Here is a 16838-nt window from a genome sequence, read left to right as displayed (position 1 = left end):
AGTGGGTCAGAGCTCCCGCAGGTGGGGAGCCAGGCCCGAGATGGTCAGAGCTCCCGCAGGTGGGGAGCCAGGACCGAGATGGTCAGAGCTCCCGCAGGTGGGGAGCCGAGGACCGAGGCGCTCAGAGCTCCCACAAGTGGGGAGCCAAAGACCGAGGTGCTCAGAGCTTCCTTAGAGTAACCCTTTGCAATGATTGATCAGAGCATTTCACGTTGCACCTGCATAATTTTATACACCTGCTTATTATGGTATTCTGTTAGGGGTCTCCATAGCAGTGCATTAGGAAATGGTTAAAATGCTTGTTCCAATGCAGTTTTCTAGAATAAGCCTGACTGAGTCCTAAATGAGTTGCCAGTGGTCTTTTTAACGGTGTGGCAAGTAGGTGGTCCTGCGTGTGCCTATCCCAGCTGGCAGTGGCATCAGTACTCCCTGCTGAGAAGGACCCGGGCCACGCGGGGTGGCCATGCCCTGCAGTGCATGCACTAGGAGTGAGGGAAGGTGGGGCTGGGAGCTGTTTATGTACTCTCCTTATGAACAGACTTAGCTCCTGAGCGGCAGGAGAGAGGACTTGAGCTTTGCCGTAAGGTGCGTGTGCTCACGGTGGGAGAGAAATGAAGGGAGGTGAGAATTCTCCCCCGGGGAAGCCACGCCGCAGGCCCTCCTCCGCGTTTTCTCGGGCTTTGGGCCTGCCGACACACGTGCGTAACGTGATTTTCAAGCCACCAGGTCTGGGACGCAAACCGCTGTCACCCATGTGGGATCCAGCCACCTTAACCACTGTGCCCCCTGCTAGTCTGACAAAAAGATGCTTTAGGAATGTCTTAATTTTTACTATAAATGATGACATTTGGGGAAAAAAAAAAACAGGAAAGGAAAGTGGGCCTTTATTACACAACTATTTTTTTTATTTTAGTAAGCTGCTTAAGTTTGGATTAAAGCCATCTATCAACTACTACCATGTAAGTCTTGCTTTTAGCTTCTTGAATAACGCGTATCTACTGTCATTTCGTCCTGAGAGCTGCATTGGGTGTGTGTGTCTGTCTGGGTGTCGCTGTCACAGTCCCCTCCCGTAGCAGAGGCCTTAGGCACAGACCATGTGCCAGCTCTCAGGTGGGGTCTCCCTATGCTCTCTGTAGGCCGTGGCACTGGAGTGCACTCAGCTCTCTGACGGGCTGGGAATTGAACCGGCACCTCCCGGTTGGCCCTGCTTGCTCAGCAGCCACCTTCATGGTTGCTCCTGCAGCTGGTTGAGTTTGAAGTGGCCCAGCCCCCCAGCTTTCCTGTTTTAAGTGGATCTTAGCTAAATGTTGTTTACCTGGCATAGCCAAGTGCAGACCAAGGCCACCTGTGTCACACCGGCAGGGACTTGCCACATCTTCTCAAGAGAAAAAGGGAAGTTGATTGCGCAAGAGTGCCCAGGGTCCGAAGCCGGAGGTGCGTCAGCCTGCCTGCCAGGAAAGAGAAGGGCCTTTCAGGGGCAGCTCATGGGCTGACGCACCGTGTGGCGGCGTGCCAGGCTCCGCGGCGTCTGCACTGCAGGCGCCCTGTGGTTTGCTGTATTGGGGCCGTCGGACCCTGCACTTTCCATGTCCCTGTGTGATAGTTTTTGGGGCAGGGTGACCTGACAACTTGGGCCAGTGGTTTTGAAGCCAGATTTAAGGCCCCCAGGCAAGAGTTGTGTGTCCCAGGTTCTGGGGAGCAGGTAGAATGTGCAGTTTGAGAAAAGATAGTCTTTTTTTTTTTTTTTTTTTTTAAGAGAGATTTTTCACTATTGGGCACGTGCTCACAGAAAGAGAGAAAGTGAGAAAGAAGCCTCCTCCCGGGGAGGACGGCCACACTGCAGTCACACTGCAGTCTCCTCTCCATTCCCGTCTTGGGATTTTGAGCACACGCACATATGCCCAGCGCGAGTTTCAAGCCACTGGGTCTGGACTAGCACCGCAGTCAGCCATGTGGAAGTCCAGCACCATAACCACTGAGCCGAATGCTCTGTCCAGCAGTCACCGAAACACACTGAGAGCCGAGTTGAGAGGAAGAGGCCATACCAGGGACGTGCCTGGCCTCTCTCCTAAATATGTATTTAGGCAAAAGAGAAACAAAAGTTCTTTTTAGAGGAAGTTTTCTTTAGAGGATTAGAAAGGTAAGGGTTATTCCTGGAACGGAGATTTCATATCGATAAGGGGGCTATGACTGAACGAGGCCAAAGGCTGGACAGCGCAGGCTGATTCGAGCTCGTCCATCAGGTTGCACCCCCACCGAATCACCTGCCGCCCTTTCGGGCAGGAGGCAGGGAGCTCGGGCGCTTTAGCCCTGTCCCTGCAGTCACCCGTTCAGTCCTTAACCCGGAGCGGTTGTAGAGCGTGGTGTTTCTACCGCTCCCAGCATTGCGCCACCTGCTGGCCCCAGGCACATTCAATTGCATAATATAATGTCCTGTTGCTTCTGTTTTCATGATAAAAACGGATTTGTTCCATAAAACTATATGCGCAACTGTAGAAATGTATGCAGGACCAAGTCTTAGTGGCTAGTGAAAATATGCACAAGTAGCTGTTTCCCACCCCAGTGTGTGTCTCTGTAAATAAGCGTGCCTGGCGCAGAGCCAGGCCCATCCCACAAGTCATCCGCAGTGCGCTCTGTGGCAGAGCGAGTGGGCGCAGAGCCGAACAGTGGCCCGGCCACCCACAGAGCCTGGACCTTCCCTCTCCGGCCCTCTCTGGAGAAGGCCTGCAGCCGGCTGCCTCAGGAGCTGCAGAGATCCTTGGAGACAGTCTGTGTTTACTGTAGGGTGTGGGTTTCAGAGGTCGCCGATTCTAGTGGTTCTGGGGTCTAGGGTCATGGCTGGACGTGGTCCCCACCGCCACTGCAGCGCTATCCGCATGGGCCCTATGCCCTCAGGACCTGTTGGGAGAGGAGGGGTGTGTGTGCCCAGAGGCCGGTGGTTGGGATTGGCGTGAAGCAGCAGCCGGCCCATGCCCCTGAGCTGTGCACGGTGGCAGGCCCTTGGCACAGGCGTGGCCCAGTGGGCGGCTGGAGGGCCCATGCTCTGCAGGGTTGGCGTGTCAGGCTTTCCACTCTGGCATCCCATGCCCAGGCCTGCCGCTTGCCCATGTCATGGGGAAACCGGTGCCACTGCGGAGGTGAGGCGTCACTGGGGAGCAGACAGGCAGGGCCGAAGGGTCCCTGGAGCAGCAGTGAGCAGGGAGTTTGCCCTTTAGGGCCCAGTGTTGGGGGTAGCAGGGCTTCTGTGAGGGTTATTCACTGTGGGGTGGGGTGGCGGGACTGAGACACAGCACTCAGTCAGCGAGGGTGGCCATGGGAGGTGGGGCTTCAGACGAGACTGCTCTGGAGGAGAGAGGCGGGCTGCTGCCGGTGCCAATGCAAGAGCAGGGCTTGCGGGGAGGGCACCGCAGGGGAAGGTGGCCGGTGGGCAGGGGCCCGGGTCGGCCGTGTCCTCGCCTCCGGGACGGGGCTTCATTCCCACACAGTGGTCTGAGTCTGTCTGCAAGCCAAGGGAGCCAGCAGAACTGGAGTTGTGAGCTGTGTGTGTGTGTGCTGGGAGCTGTGTGTGTGTGTTGTGAGCTGTGTGTGTGTGCTGGGAGCTGTGTGTGTGTGTGCTGTGAGCTGTGTGTGTGTGTGCTGGGAGCTCTGTGTGTGTGTGTATGTGTGTGCTGTGAGCTGTGTGTGCTGTGAGCTGTGTGTGCTGTGAGCTGTGTGTGTGTGCTGGGAGCTATGTGCTATATGCTGGGAACTGTGTGTGTGCTGTGTCCTGGGAGCTGTGTGTGTGCTGGGAGCTATGTGTGCACTGTGAGCTGTGTGTATGTGTGTGTGCTGTATGCTGGGAGCTGTGTGTGCGCTGTGTGCTGGGAGCTGTGTGTGTGTGCATGCTTTGAGCTATATATGTGCTGGGAGCTGTGTGTGTGTATGTGTGTGTGTGTGCTCTGCTGGGAGCTGTGTGTGCTGGGAGCTGTGTGTGTTCTGGGAGCTGTGTGTGTGTGTGCATGCTTTGAGCTATATATGTGCTGGGAGCTGTGTGTGTGTATGTGTGTGTGTGTGCTCTGCTGGGAGCTGTGTGTGCTGGGAGCTGTGTGTGTTCTGGGAGCTGTATGTGTGTGTGCATGCTTTGAGCTATATATGTGCTGGGAGCTGTGTGTGTGTATGTGTGTGTGTGTGCTCTGCTGGGAGCTGTGTGTGCTGGGAGCTGTGTGTGTTCTGGGAGCTGTATGTGTGTGTGCATGCTTTGAGCTATATATGTGCTGGGAGCTGTGTGTGTGTATGTGTGTGTGTGTGCTCTGCTGGGAGCTGTGTGTGCTGGGAGCTGTGTGTGTTCTGGGAGCTGTATGTGTGTGTGCATGCTTTGAGCTATATATGTGCTGGGAGCTGTGTGTGTGTATGTGTGTGTGTGTGCTCTGCTGGGAGCTGTGTGTGCTGGGAGCTGTGTGTGTTCTGGGAGCTGTATGTGTGTGTGCATGCTTTGAGCTATATATGTGCTGGGAGCTGTGTGTGTGTATGTGTGTGTGTGTGCTCTGCTGGGAGCTGTGTGTGCTGGGAGCTGTGTGTGTTCTAGCTGTGTGTGTGTCTGTGTGTGTGTGCTCTGTGCTGGGAGCTGTGTGTGGGCTGGGAACTGTGTGTGTGTGCATGCTTTGAGCTGTATGTGTGCTGTGAGCTATACCTGTGTGTGCTGTGTGTGTGCTATGAGCTGTGTGCATGTGTACGTGTGTGTGTGTGTGTGTGTGAGGGTCACCTCTGCAAAGACCAGACCGTTAGACTTGTTTCCTTCGAAGTCCCACTTCTAATGCAGTTTTTTCTAATGGCAGATTCTAGATTTTAAAGACGCCCTTACCAGAGTGTATGGAGTTATACCGAAAATCCAGTGTCTTCCGCCAGAGCAGGTCAGATGTGCCGGGTTTTTGTCACCTTTCCCGTCTTTCTCAAGAGGTCATTCTGCTTCCCTGACACTGTCCTCCCATGGAATTTCCAGGGGCAGAGTTGCATTTTCACTCTGTGTGTGTATGTGTGAACAAGTACATGTGTGCACTCATGTGCGAGGGTGTCTGTGTTCATGTTTGTGCTGTGCGTTCACATGTCTCTGTGTGTACTTGTGTGTTTGTGTGTCCAGGCATGTGTGCACACTAGTGTATACATGTGCAACTGTGTGCACACATATCTGTGTATGCATATCCAGGGCTGTGTGTGTGTGTGTGTGTGCGGGCGTGTGCCATGTGTGGGTTTTGACAGCAGGTGTGTCAGGAGAGGGACGGGAAAGAGGAGGTGGGTAGTGCTGCAGTGGGGCTGCCAGGTGTCCCAGGCTGGCCAGCCTCACGTCCCTCGGGTCTGGGTCCGACTTGCAGCTGTGCGCGTTCCCTGTCGGCTGGACGCCGTGGCCAAGGCACTGCCACCACAGAGCCGTCTCCCGCCGGGCCGGTGAGCAGCCGTGGCTGTGCAGATTTTCCCAGACGCCAGGTGGTTAGCATTTCCTAAGTCAAAAGCAGCTCCCTGGGTGGCATGGTGCTTAAGACACTGGATTCCCACAGACTGACCACAGTTCGAGTCCTGGACTCAGCAGCTTGAAAGTCGGGCTGGGAGTGCGTGCGTGTCCAGACTTCTGAAGGGAGAATGGAGAAGGGACTGTGGCTTGGCCGTGCCTTCTGGGGGGTGATCTCTCACTTTCCCTCCCTGTCTTTCTCTGCTTCTCTCTGGCGCACACGCACCCTGTGGCAAAAACCTGGGGAACAATAAAAGAGCGTCCCTCCCACAGAGCTGCTGACTGGCCTGGGCAGGTGTCCGGTGAGGGCTGGTGATCGGGGCTCAGGCTGAGCTCCACTGTCACAGCCGAGTCACACTGGGCCCCTGCTCGGACCTGGAGCGTCTCCACTTCATCTCCAGGGGGAAGACGTGCAGACCATCGGCCAGATAGAGCTGTGCCTCACCAAGGAGGACCAGCGTCTGCGCAACTGCACCGAGCCGGGGGAGCGGCCGGCGGGTGTGGCAGCCCAGGGCCGGGAGCTGGCGGTCTGTGAAGACGGCCCGGTGTTTTACCCCCCGCCCAGGAGGGCCTGGCACGGACAAAAGCAAGGCAAACCCACTGTGCTGTGAAAAACTCCCGGAGTAAAGCCACCCTGCTGTGTAGAACTCTGGAGTAAAATCGCACATCCGTAGCTGTCTGACGGCGAGCTTCTGTTTGATTGGTGTTTTCTTCAGCGTCTGAGCTGATTTCTGTGGAAGAGGGACGAGCGTGTGCACACACAGGCAGGCGCCCCCACCCTGCACCCCGCACCCCACACCCCGCACTGCTGTCTCGTGGTAAACACGCTCTTCGTCCTGCGTCCCGGAGCTCTTCTGCAGCGAGGTGGTCGGGCAGGTGCCCTGGGACCTGGGCCAAGGGGCCCGGCTCAGCTGTCCCTAGCCTGCGTCTTCCTCCCAGGGCTTCACGTCCACAGTGTGGCGAGCTGGCCAGGACCCCTGCTCGCCTCGGAGCCTGGCCAGTGTCCAAGGCGGTGTCTCCTGCTTAGCTCAAGGGTCAACCACACGGCCAGAACTCCAGGACACAACCCTGTTGCCAGCTTCTCCCGTGCTGATGGCCTGGTGTGGTCACGGACGTGTCCCTGGAGGGTCCTCTCACCCTGAGGGTGTCCAGTGACCGCACCTGGCTCTAGACTGTCCAGCTGGTACTCATGGCAGCCAGCCATCGGGCCCGGTCGGCTGTACACCCCCAGTTGTCGGGCCCGGGCATCCGTTTCTGTGAGTCTCTTCCTCCAGCTGGAGACCCACAGGCTTTCGCCCCCTCTGTCAGCAGGGAGCCAGATTCGGGCCACCCATTTGTCAGAAACTGACGTGAGCCTCACGCACATGGCGAGCCCTCGGGCGCCCCTTCCCTTACATGTGTGAATGCTGCCAAAGTGTCCCTGTGCGGGAGGACACCTGAGGTCTGCCACTCAGGGCTCCCCACCAGAGCCACCGTGTAGTGGCAGGTTCACCTGCTCTCTGCTCTTTGTAAATCTTGTTTCTGTTTGTCTTCATCAGAATATTATTATTATTTCTTTCATTTAACAAACACTTAAACTAGAACCAGCATGTAGCGTGTGGTTAAGGGGCTGGATCCCACATGGCCACCTGTGCCATTTGACTCTCAGAGTTGGCAGCTTCAAAAACATGCCAGGCATGTGTGCTTGTGTGCCCAAAATCCCAAGAGGAGAGGGGAGAAGGGATCGCCACACGGCCTTCCCCCAGAGGTGGTCTCTCACTCTCTTTCTCTCTGCCCTGTGTCTCCAGTGAGTACGTGCACTCTGTAACAAACTTAAAAAAAACTTACTATATTCTAGGCGTGTGTTAGCGCTTTGGAATATTTATGTATTTAATCCTTAGAACAGCCATGTTTTCTGAATAGTCAGATCTGTAGAAGCAACAGTGCGCGAGTTAGTACGTGTGCTTATGTCAGGGTGGTGAGGACGATGCCGTCCCACATGCCCACAGCCAGGAAGCAGGTCTGGCTGCCCTGGCGCACGGTGGTCAGCACTGCGCTGAGAAAGCTGATCCCACGTGACTGACTGCGGGCCCAACCCTGGCCTGGTGGCTTGAGAGGCCTGCCGGGTGCACAGGTGCCCCAAGTTGTGGGGATGGGTTTCTGTCTCCCTGGTGAACACACATGCCCCCTGGCCAGTCCAAAAGAGAAAGCAGGAGTGGTGTCGCAGTCTCTCCGTCCCGACCAGGGTGGATTCGAACCCCCACCGCGTTAACAGAGACCAGTAGGTCCTGCAGACAGATCGCGGGGCGTCGTTGGGTAGATCCAAAGCCGTACCTTCGTCTTCCTTTAGGACAGGGAGCTTGCTTCCCCGATGCTGTAGGGAGCCCAGTGTGGCCGAAGGCGCCACCGTCCCCACCTCGTCTTGGCCCCTCGCCCGCGCCCTGTCCCTTTGCCCCTTCCCTGAGCTTTCTGTCTCCGTGTTCCTCATGGGCTCGCCAGCCCCGGGCTATGCTCCTCTGCACGGCTGTGCTGAGAGTTTGGGAACGGGGACAGGGCTGCGTGCCCCGGCTGGCCTGCACGCTGTCCCTCGTGATGGCTCACCCCTCAGAGCCATGTGAGAGGCTGCCATTCCCTCTGAGTCACGCTGCAGATGACCTCAGCTGAGTTTGCAGCTCTGCTGTTTCCAGCCGAGCCTGCGGACTTGAACAGACTTCATTCAAACTGCATCTGTTTTACAGCCAGGGGTGGGGGTGTCAAGGAACGCAGTGGAGGGTCACGATGGCCAGACACGCTGTTGGAAATCTGCCTCATTTTAGATTTTTGCCACAGGACATGTGCATTTGCCTGGAGAGAGACAGAGATAGAGACAGTGACAGTGAGAGGGAGAGGGAGAGAGAGAAATCCCCAGGGGATGGCCACGCCACAATCCCTTCTCCATTACCTTCCTGGGGTCTTGGGCACACATGCATATACGCCCAGCGTGATTTTCAAGGCATCAGGCCTAGGAATCGAACTGCAGTCGGCCATGTGAGAGTCGAGCGATGTAACCACTATGCCATCTGCTGGCCCCTGCCTCGATGTTTTTAAAGCAAGCCTTTAAGAAGTAGGGCATGTCTGTTACTCTGCCAGCCTGGGCATTTCCTGGGTGTAGACAGGGCTCTAGGAGGGCGGCCCCTCGGCAGAGTGCAGGGTGGAGCATGGTGGGGTACCACTGCTGTGCACTTCGTCCTGTGAGGGGTACAGCTGCCGTGCGCCTCGTCCTGTGAGGGGTACAGCTGCCATGCGCCTCGTCCCATGAGGGGTACAGCTGCCAGGAGCCTCGTCCCGTGAGGGGTACAGCTGCCGTGCGCCTCATCCCGTGAGGGGTACAGCTGCCGTGCGCCTCGTCCCCGGCGTGGTCTAACGGTGAGTGTGTGACTTCCGGGCCAGGAGCTCAGTAGCAGGTCGGAAGTGAGTGTCCCAGAACCGGGTCAGATCCCACAGGGACAGGCACCTGGTGAGAGACTGGGAGGACTTCTCATGGGCGTCTGGCTGAGGGGCCCAGCACGCGTTTCACTCAGTGGGCAAGTAGGTTGCAGCTGGGTGAGGCCAGAGCGCTACCACAGTTAGGGGAGGCCGCCCCAGGCCAGTGAGCTGAGCTGGGGACGGGGTGTGTGTGTGTGTGTGTGTGTGTGTGTGTGCGCGCGTGCGCGTGCGCGCCCAGCTGGACGGGATCTGTCTGCCATGATGTCACAGAAGAAGCCAGTGAGCTGAGCTGGGGGCGGGGTGTGTGTGTGTGTGTGTGCGCGCGTGCGCGTGCGCGCCCAGCTGGACGGGATCTGTCTGCCATGATGTCACAGAAGAAGCCAGTGAGCTGAGCTGGGGGCGGGGTGTGTGTGTGTGTGTGTGCGCGCGTGCGCGTGCGCGCCCAGCTGGACGGGATCTGTCTGCCATGATGTCACAGAAGAAGCCAGTGAGCTGAGCTGGGGACGGGGTGTGTGTGCGCGCGCGCCCAGCTGGGCGGGGTCTGTCTGCCATGATGTCACAGAAGAAGCCAGTGAGCGAGCCCTGGAAGGTGCAGAAGCTGGTGTGGGACGACAGGAAGCCACCACAACAGCAAGGGGAGAGGTTGTCCCCACCAAACCCACGGCCAGCCCTTGGCCACTGCAGCCCGGGCCACTAGAGCCCCCGCTGCCCTGAAGGGCACCAGAGCTTCCCCGAGGACACTGGGCCTCCCTGGCAGGCAGGGGCCGTGTCGTCACTGAGAGTGTGTCACTGTCATTAGGTGGTGAGTCTCACTCTGAGTGAGGTTCCGTGGTCTCTCCTCGAACCCCCTGACAGCAGGGGCACAGTGATGTCACCGCCACTCTGCTCCGGTCGAGATCTAAGGTCACCATGGAGCTGCACATCCCACCGCAGCCACCAAAGGCACTTCTCCTTTTAAGGTCTAGCCATAGGGTGCGTGTGCTTGCTAGAGAGACAGGGGAGAGAAATCACCCCAGGGTGCTGCAGCCCCTTCTCCACTCTCCTGGGGTTTGGGGCACACTCACGCCTGGCGTGATTTTCGGCAGGTCTGGGACTTGAACCGCGCTCTCCATGTAGGAACCCAGTGCCTTAACCACCACGCCACCTGCTGGTCCCTAGCAAAGGCACTTCTTAGTTCCTGCTCTCCCCACTGCTGGCCTGGCCAGCCGTTGCCAGTCGGGAGAGCTGCATGTCAGGTGGCCAACACTCCTGTCCTGGCCTGCCGGCAGCCCCGCCCCATTCTGGGGCGGCAGGTCAGAGACTGTCCACTCAATGGCAGCGGGTGTGTTGGCGCTGCCCACCTGCTCTCCAGGCTCTGCTCTGTGCTCTCCGGACCCTGGGTGGCGCTCCACTCACCGGGCTGAGCAACCTCCGTTTCTACTTCCTGCCCGGCCTGCTGCAGACCTGCTCCACCTCAGCACTCAGGAACCGGCCAGCTCTGTCATGGCAGCACCTGCCACACTGCGGTGCCGGTCAGGGGTGTGCACCTGCCCTTCCTTAAACGAGGAGCTTCTTACTGACCCGTCGACATGCATCGCACTTGCTGAGAGCCGGCCTCGTGGGGACCAGCGGCGAGCAAGTGGCTGAGAGCCGGCCAGCCTCTCGTGGGGACCAGCAGTGAGCAGGTGGCTGAGAGCCGGCCATGTGGGGACCAGCAGTGAGCAGGTGGCTGAGAGTCGGCCTCATGGGGACCAGCGGCAAGCAGGTGGTTGAGAGCCTCTCCTCCCGGAGCTTCTGTTCTGGTAGTGACAGGGACAGAGGTACGTAAATACTGAGCATAGGGCAGGGCACCTGCTGATGAGCAGGAGGGACAGAGGCAGGGACAGGAGAGGGACGTGGTTACGGATTGCAGAAGACAGTCGGGGAGCCTTTATTGAGAGCAGAATCTCAAACAAGAACCTGGAAGGGGCCGGCAGCAGACCAGGGGCAACTGTGGGCTGCGATGGCATTACCACGTGGGCCCGGGTGTGGTCTGCATGCTTCCATGCAGTGAGCCTGGGCCACACGGAGCGAATAAATCGGATCAGAGACTTGTGCCTTGCCACACCTGCACGCGGGAGGCTCGCCCTGGCTCTTGTTCCTCCTGCGGCGTTTCTGTGCACTTGGGATCAGGCATGGGAAGACTTCCACCCGGTCTCATGGCCGCTGTAAGCTGCACTGCAGGTATTCCCGGGGCTTGTCTCTCGCCATGTGTATCCCTGCAAAGGGCCAAAAAATGCTTAGGCGAAGTTAAAGCCAAGCTTCCACGCATGCTCCGGCTCGCGGGATGAAGAATGAGCGGGACAGACCTGGGTCGGAGTCGGCCCTGATGCGTCGTGAGCAGGTGAGTCTGCTGCATGTGGGGATGGCTACCTTCCCACAGAAGCGGCAAAGCTAGGACTTCAGCGAAATCTTCGAGGCAGTGAGAACAGCTCTATGTCATGTGATGTCTGTGCAGGCAGCCCTTCGCACCTGTGTGCGACTGGAGCGAGTCTTCTGTTTTAGACAGAAGGGGTGGAGTTCGCCTTTCAGGCCCAGGTGATGAGGCTGCTGGGCAGGCGGAGGTGGAGGAAGCTGGGAGTCAGTGGGCGCCGTGGCCTTGCTGCTGGTCGGCTCACACGGCAGGCAGCGGCTCAGCCGTCCATAGTCCCCGTCCAGGGAGCGGGCGTGGGGCAGCTTTCCCGGTCCACGCTCCTTGTCGAAGAAGCGACTGTCGTCTTGACCAGCAGATGCTGGCCCGGCTGGAGGGGGCCTGGTGGCTGGTGGCCGTCGCCATCTGTCCCAGTCTTGTGTTGCTGAGTGTGTGGGGCCACAGCACGAGAGGCAAGCTCCCAGGTGTCCCCAGTGGTGAAGTGTTGGCGCCCATTAGTCACGCCTGAAAGCCACCTGGATGTTTTCCTCTGCATGGTTTAGGGCAGGCCAGAGTCAGCTGATCAACAGACAGCGTCTTTGCCAAGGGCGCGGGGCCTGGGGGCGGCTCCATCTAAGTCAGCGTGGAGCCCAGTTTTGCTCCAGCTGAGGCTCCATGATAAAGCCTGGAAACCAAGCGGCTTCTGATGTGGGGTAGCATGGGGCGCACTTGCCGATGGCAAAGGATCTGAGGTGTGGGTGTGTCGGGCAGGCACGAGGGACGCGTGTTCAGTAGAACCAGGAGAACTCTGGCCCTCATGTGTGAGTAACGCATGGTCATAGTTACAAGTTTTTTTCACATTTATAATATACATTCCCGACATGAGGACATTCCTGTAAACGGGATATATACATATGCCTATCAGGTAGGATCCTTGCAGTTACAAATAACAAAAAAACTGAAACTCTCTTTACAAACGAAGAGAATCACTTGACTCAGGTCATTGAAAGCATTTGGCTTCGGGACCAGCAGTTAGCGTAATGGCTATATCGCTGGACTCCAGCGTAGTCGACCGCGGTTCCCGTCCCAGACCCGGTGGCTTAAACTCACGCCGGGCGCGTGTGCGTGCCCAAGATCCCGAGAGGAGAATGGAGGAGAAGGGATTGCGGCATGGCCATCCCCCCAGGGGGGTGATTTCTTGCTGTCTGTGTCTCTGTCTCTGTCTGGCGAGCGCATGTGCCCTATAGCGAAAAACCTCTCCAAAAAAAAGAAAGAAAGAAAGAAAACATTTGGCTTCAGGCACAGCTTGATCGGGGCCAGTTCATTTTTCCTCGGGTCTCTGGGCTCTATCCCCCACATGCTGGCTCTCTCTCAGCCCGGCTTCTGTGCCATTTCTTTTGTAAGGAAAAACAACTTCTCCCCTAGGCCAGGTCTCCCTGAACTCATGCTCCTGCTTTCCTTCTGCTTCCTGTGTAAGGGCAGCCCCCAAGCCCCGGGTGTGTACTCCTTGAAGCTGGAAGTTTCTGCTGGAAGGGCCAGTTTCACCGCTTACGTTTAATTACGATGCACGCTGGGCATTTCACGTGTGTGTTCTCATTTCATTCTCAAAACAGCTCTGCAAAGTATAGTCCTCGCTAAGAACAAAGCAGACGAGTTAAGCTGCGTGAGCAGGGACATAGTGGTGAAGGGCCCTGACCTGGACGACACCAGCCTGGTCCACGTCCCCTCACACAGAGCCTTGGTCTTCGTGAGAGGAGTCGATGAAGCTGGAGGAACAGCCCTGGGGTCTGCTGTGCCTCTCCGCCACCTTCTAGTGGTGCTCAGGGCAGAGGCTGGAGCTGTGTGGTCAGCGGAGAGCGGCATGGCTGCCCGTGTGCAGGGCAGAGGCCGGAGCTGCGTGGTCAGCGGAGAGCAGCGTGGCTGCCCGTGTACCAGGAAAAGGCTGGAGCTGCGTGGTCAGCGGAGAGCGGCACTGCCCGTGTGCAGGGCAGAGGCCGGAGCTGCGTGGTCAGCGGAGAGCGGTGTGGCTGCCCGTGTGCAGGGCAGAGGCCAGAGCTGCATGGTCAGTGGAGAGCGGCGTGGCTGCCCGTGTGCAGGGCAGAGGCCGGAGCTGTGTGGTCAGCGGAGAGCAGCGTGGCTATCCATGCCTGGGGCAGAGGCCGCAGCTGCGTGGTCGCTTGCTCAGCTGGGCCGAAGCTGCCGATTGCAGGCACCCTCCAACTTGCCTTGTGACCGAGGGATTGAGACTTCTCATACACCTTGCATGCCTTTTTACGGTTCTCTTTCTTTGGACCCTGGTGCATGCAAGAAATGAGAGAGGTGAGGGAGAGGCCCGTGGAGCTGCAGTGGGGCCAGGGCATACGTGGCCAGCAGAGGGACCTCCCTGGGGAGATTGTCCTTGGTGCAGTCAGTGGCCTCCCTGTGACCCCCAGACTGCAATGCGGGGAATAAAGGGGCTTCAAGGTCCCCATGCACCTCCTCAGGGGAAGACCTGCAGACCCTGGAGAAGCAGGGAGAGGTAAGGCCCTGAAGAGCGTGTGGCCCTTTATTGTTTATATTTAGAGAGGTTTTTACTACAGGGCACTTGAGCTCACCAGAGACAGAGACAGAAAGTGAGAAATCACCCCCCGGGGAGATAGCCACACTGCAATCCCTTCTCCTCCATTCTCCTCTAGGGATTTTGGGCACGCACGCACATGTGCCTGGCGTGAGTTTTAAGCTGCTGGTCCAGTCCAGGACTCGAACCGCAGTTGACTACGTGGGAGTCCAGCGTGTAACCATTACACCATCTGCTGGTCCCCGTGGTGGCCCTTTAAGATGAGGCTTTGGACAAAACCCCAGGCGTTTGCGTTAGGTGCAGGACACAGGAGGCCTGTGCTCACAGGCATGGCACAGTGCTTCTGTGGACTCAGCCCGTTCCCACCCAGGGGTGGGAGTGTGGTCGCTGTCCTGCATCCAGTGGTGGCTCTGAGAACGAGGAAGGCTGGGCTTGTCCCACTCAGACTCCTGCTCTTCCCGGGGACTCGGAGCTGGCCGAGTGAGCAGTAGCTACCGAGTAATGTCTCGTATTAGGGCAAACTGCGTTGCGGGACACTGTCCACGGTTCTGGAGTGTAGGAGGCGGTGACGGAGGACTTGCAGTGTGTCTGGCAAGTGCACCCCCCACACACAGCATGCATTGCACCGTGCAGCGCGAAGCCGCAGTGCTCGGCCACCGAATGACGACACTTCTAAACCCTCAGGGAAGGACTGGTCGCTTTGAATTCTGAGAATGCGAGCTCTGGAGACAGGTCGAGGCGTCTTCGAAGGAAGATGGTCTCCTGGTACCTGTGACCTTGAGGCTGGGCCTTTGATCTCAGTTCCAACCTCCTCCAGTCTGGGTTACAGCAAGAACTGTGGGTCGTCCGATGAAGAGACTTGCCAGTGCTGCTCGTGGAGCCTGAGCAAGAGTGACTGGACTCGACTCTTGACCTCACCTTTCTTCTCCAGGCGCACGTGCATGGTGGGGCCCTCAAGCCAATGGGCCTGGCACTCAGACCACTCCCTTGGCCACGTGGGTCCAGCGCCTTTACCACACCATCAGCTGGCCCTCATCCTAGAACGCCCTCCGTCACAGGTGGTTGGGAGCTGAGCGGTTATTCGCTCTGTTTCTGCAGCAGCTGCGTTTCCAAGTCAGGAACTAGGGATGCCGACTGCCCGGGGCCATAACCAGGGCCCGACAGAAATCCAGCTCGCTGCCCCTCTTCCTCGGTGCTGTCCCCCTGGCTGCCCTGGCGTGCTGGGTGGCACTAAGCGGTGGGCAGGCAGAGGATGAGAAAGGACGGCCGTGGGGACTCCGGCACTGCACCGGGGCACGCCCCAGCTCGCCTCATGCTTCGCCATGGCTTCCGCCTTCCCGCCCGATGGGTGCACGCCCTCACCCGCGGTTCCCTCTACTGCCCTCCCTGGGAGAGTTGCCCAGCCTCGCGTGGGCACAGCACACTTCCCTGACCTGGATCGTTCTGGCTGCCATTGGTTTACACGGGGGTTCTGCGGAGGGGCTGTCTTCAGTGCCGCTTCGGGTCACTCGCTGGTTATCACACAGAACGCGAGGGAGGACGACGCGGACGTGTGCAACACATCCATGTTTGCGTTCACCTCGGCCATAACCACGAAGGCCAGGCGGTTTGCGTTCACCTCGGCCATAACCACGAAGGCCAGGCGGTTTGCATTCACCTCAACCATAACCTGAAATGCCAGGCGGATTGCGTTCACCTCGGCCATAACCACGAAGGCCAGGCGGTTTGCGTTCACCTCAACCATAACCACGAAGGCCAGGCAGTTTGCCGCGTTTGTGTTAAAATAGTGAAATTATAACGTGAAAATGTGGCTCGGGAGAGTTGAAAGGCGTTTTTGCTTTCCTTTTGGTTTTTCTGTTCAACTATGGCTTGACCCACTGTGCAGACTGACCTGGCTGGGCCCGAGGGTGCCCAGATATTTGGTCCACAATTACTCTGGTATGTCTACGAGACTGTTTTGGATGAGCTTAACGTTTAATGGGTGGTTTTTGAGCGAAGCAGATCTCCCTCTGTCGTGGGGCCTCACCAGGTTAGTGTGAGACCTGCAGAGAACAACTCCCTCCCCGCGTAAGGGGGGGCTGGGCAGCAGGCGCGGGGCTCGAGCTGTAGAGGTAGACCTGCAGGTCTTCGGCCCCTCCCTCCCACCTGTCCCTGCAGCCCCAGTTCTGCACCCTGGAGCCGGGTGGACGGGCCACTTGGTGTGAACGCAGTGGCTGTGTCTGCTCCCTGCAGCGCCCGCGTGCGCCCGGCTCTAAGCCGACTGCGCCTGGGCTCTTCTCAGAGTCGAGGAGCGAGAACACGTGCCCTTGTGCAGCCTCCCGCGGCCCCCACTTCCCAGAAGCGGCGAGTGCGCTCAGCCACCCTGTTCCCGCTGTGCGAACAGGCTAGGTGGGGACAGTCCCCCGCGGAGCCCTCCCCGGCCTGTCCCTCAGCTAGGCCAGGCCCCTCCCACATGCTTGGCCTTTTTCATTTCAAAGACTTTTAAGTTTGCAGGAAAGTTGCATCCACTCATGGCCTGGGCAGTCGTGGAGGCCACAGGCCAGTCCCTCTGCAGGTGGTCCTCGCCTGGGGGAGCCTGGCGTCCCTCGGGGCTCCCCACGGCCTCCCTTGGCCTGGGTGGTCTGCTTCTCCATTCCTGTCCCTTCTGTGACTAGGAAGACTCAGACTACGTACTGACCCGTCTTCATCACGCGGCGGTGACTCGCGCTGGCCTGGCCTCTCGCCCTCCTGCTCTGCTCTGAGTAAAGCGGTTTCCTTCCTTACCATCACAAGGAGCCAATTTGGCTGGCGAGAGCCCCTCAGGTGGAGTCTGTGTCCCTTCTCACACCCCCACGCTGGCCGGCCTGCCCTCTCACACCCCCGCACTGCCCTATCACACCCCCGTGCTGGCCGACCTGCCCTCTCACACCCCCGCACTGGCCGGCCTGCCCTCTCACACCCCCGCACTGGCCGATCTGACCTATTACACCGCCCCACTAGCCGCCCTC

At 58.4% G+C, this 16838-nt stretch overlaps 1 protein-coding gene and 1 long non-coding RNA gene across 5 annotated transcripts in view; both read left to right on the top strand.

Moving 5' to 3' along the window:
* Positions 1-6170, top strand: part of RNASET2 (ribonuclease T2) — a gene marked incomplete at its 5' end in the record, with an annotated part of 19910 nt that extends 13740 nt beyond the window's left edge. Inside the window, 3 exons of the mRNA XM_006152274.1 lie at positions 914-959; positions 4815-4889; positions 5884-6170. Of these exons, the coding sequence (XP_006152336.1) occupies positions 914-959; positions 4815-4889; positions 5884-6093 (331 nt within the window). The remainder of the gene's footprint in view (positions 1-913; positions 960-4814; positions 4890-5883) is intronic.
* Positions 6171-9338: 3168 nt separating this feature from the next.
* The window catches only part of LOC102477032 (uncharacterized), a 27147-nt gene continuing 19647 nt past the window's right edge, over positions 9339-16838 (top strand). For 2 of the 4 annotated variants that reach the window (XR_335132.2, XR_335131.2), the window contains exon 1: positions 10030-11288. This is a non-coding gene — a long non-coding RNA (uncharacterized LOC102477032). Of the gene's footprint in view, positions 9899-10029; positions 11289-16838 lie in introns of those variants that run through there. The other 2 variants (XR_003550000.1, XR_003549999.1) reach the window with 2 other exon arrangements.

Source organism: Tupaia chinensis, unplaced genomic scaffold, assembly GCF_000334495.1.
Source record: "Tupaia chinensis unplaced genomic scaffold, TupChi_1.0 Scaffold000346_1, whole genome shotgun sequence".
Taxonomy (NCBI): domain Eukaryota; kingdom Metazoa; phylum Chordata; class Mammalia; order Scandentia; family Tupaiidae; genus Tupaia; species Tupaia belangeri.
The sequence above is the reverse complement of the archived record's forward strand: the minus strand, read 5'-3'. Positions and strand labels throughout refer to the sequence as shown.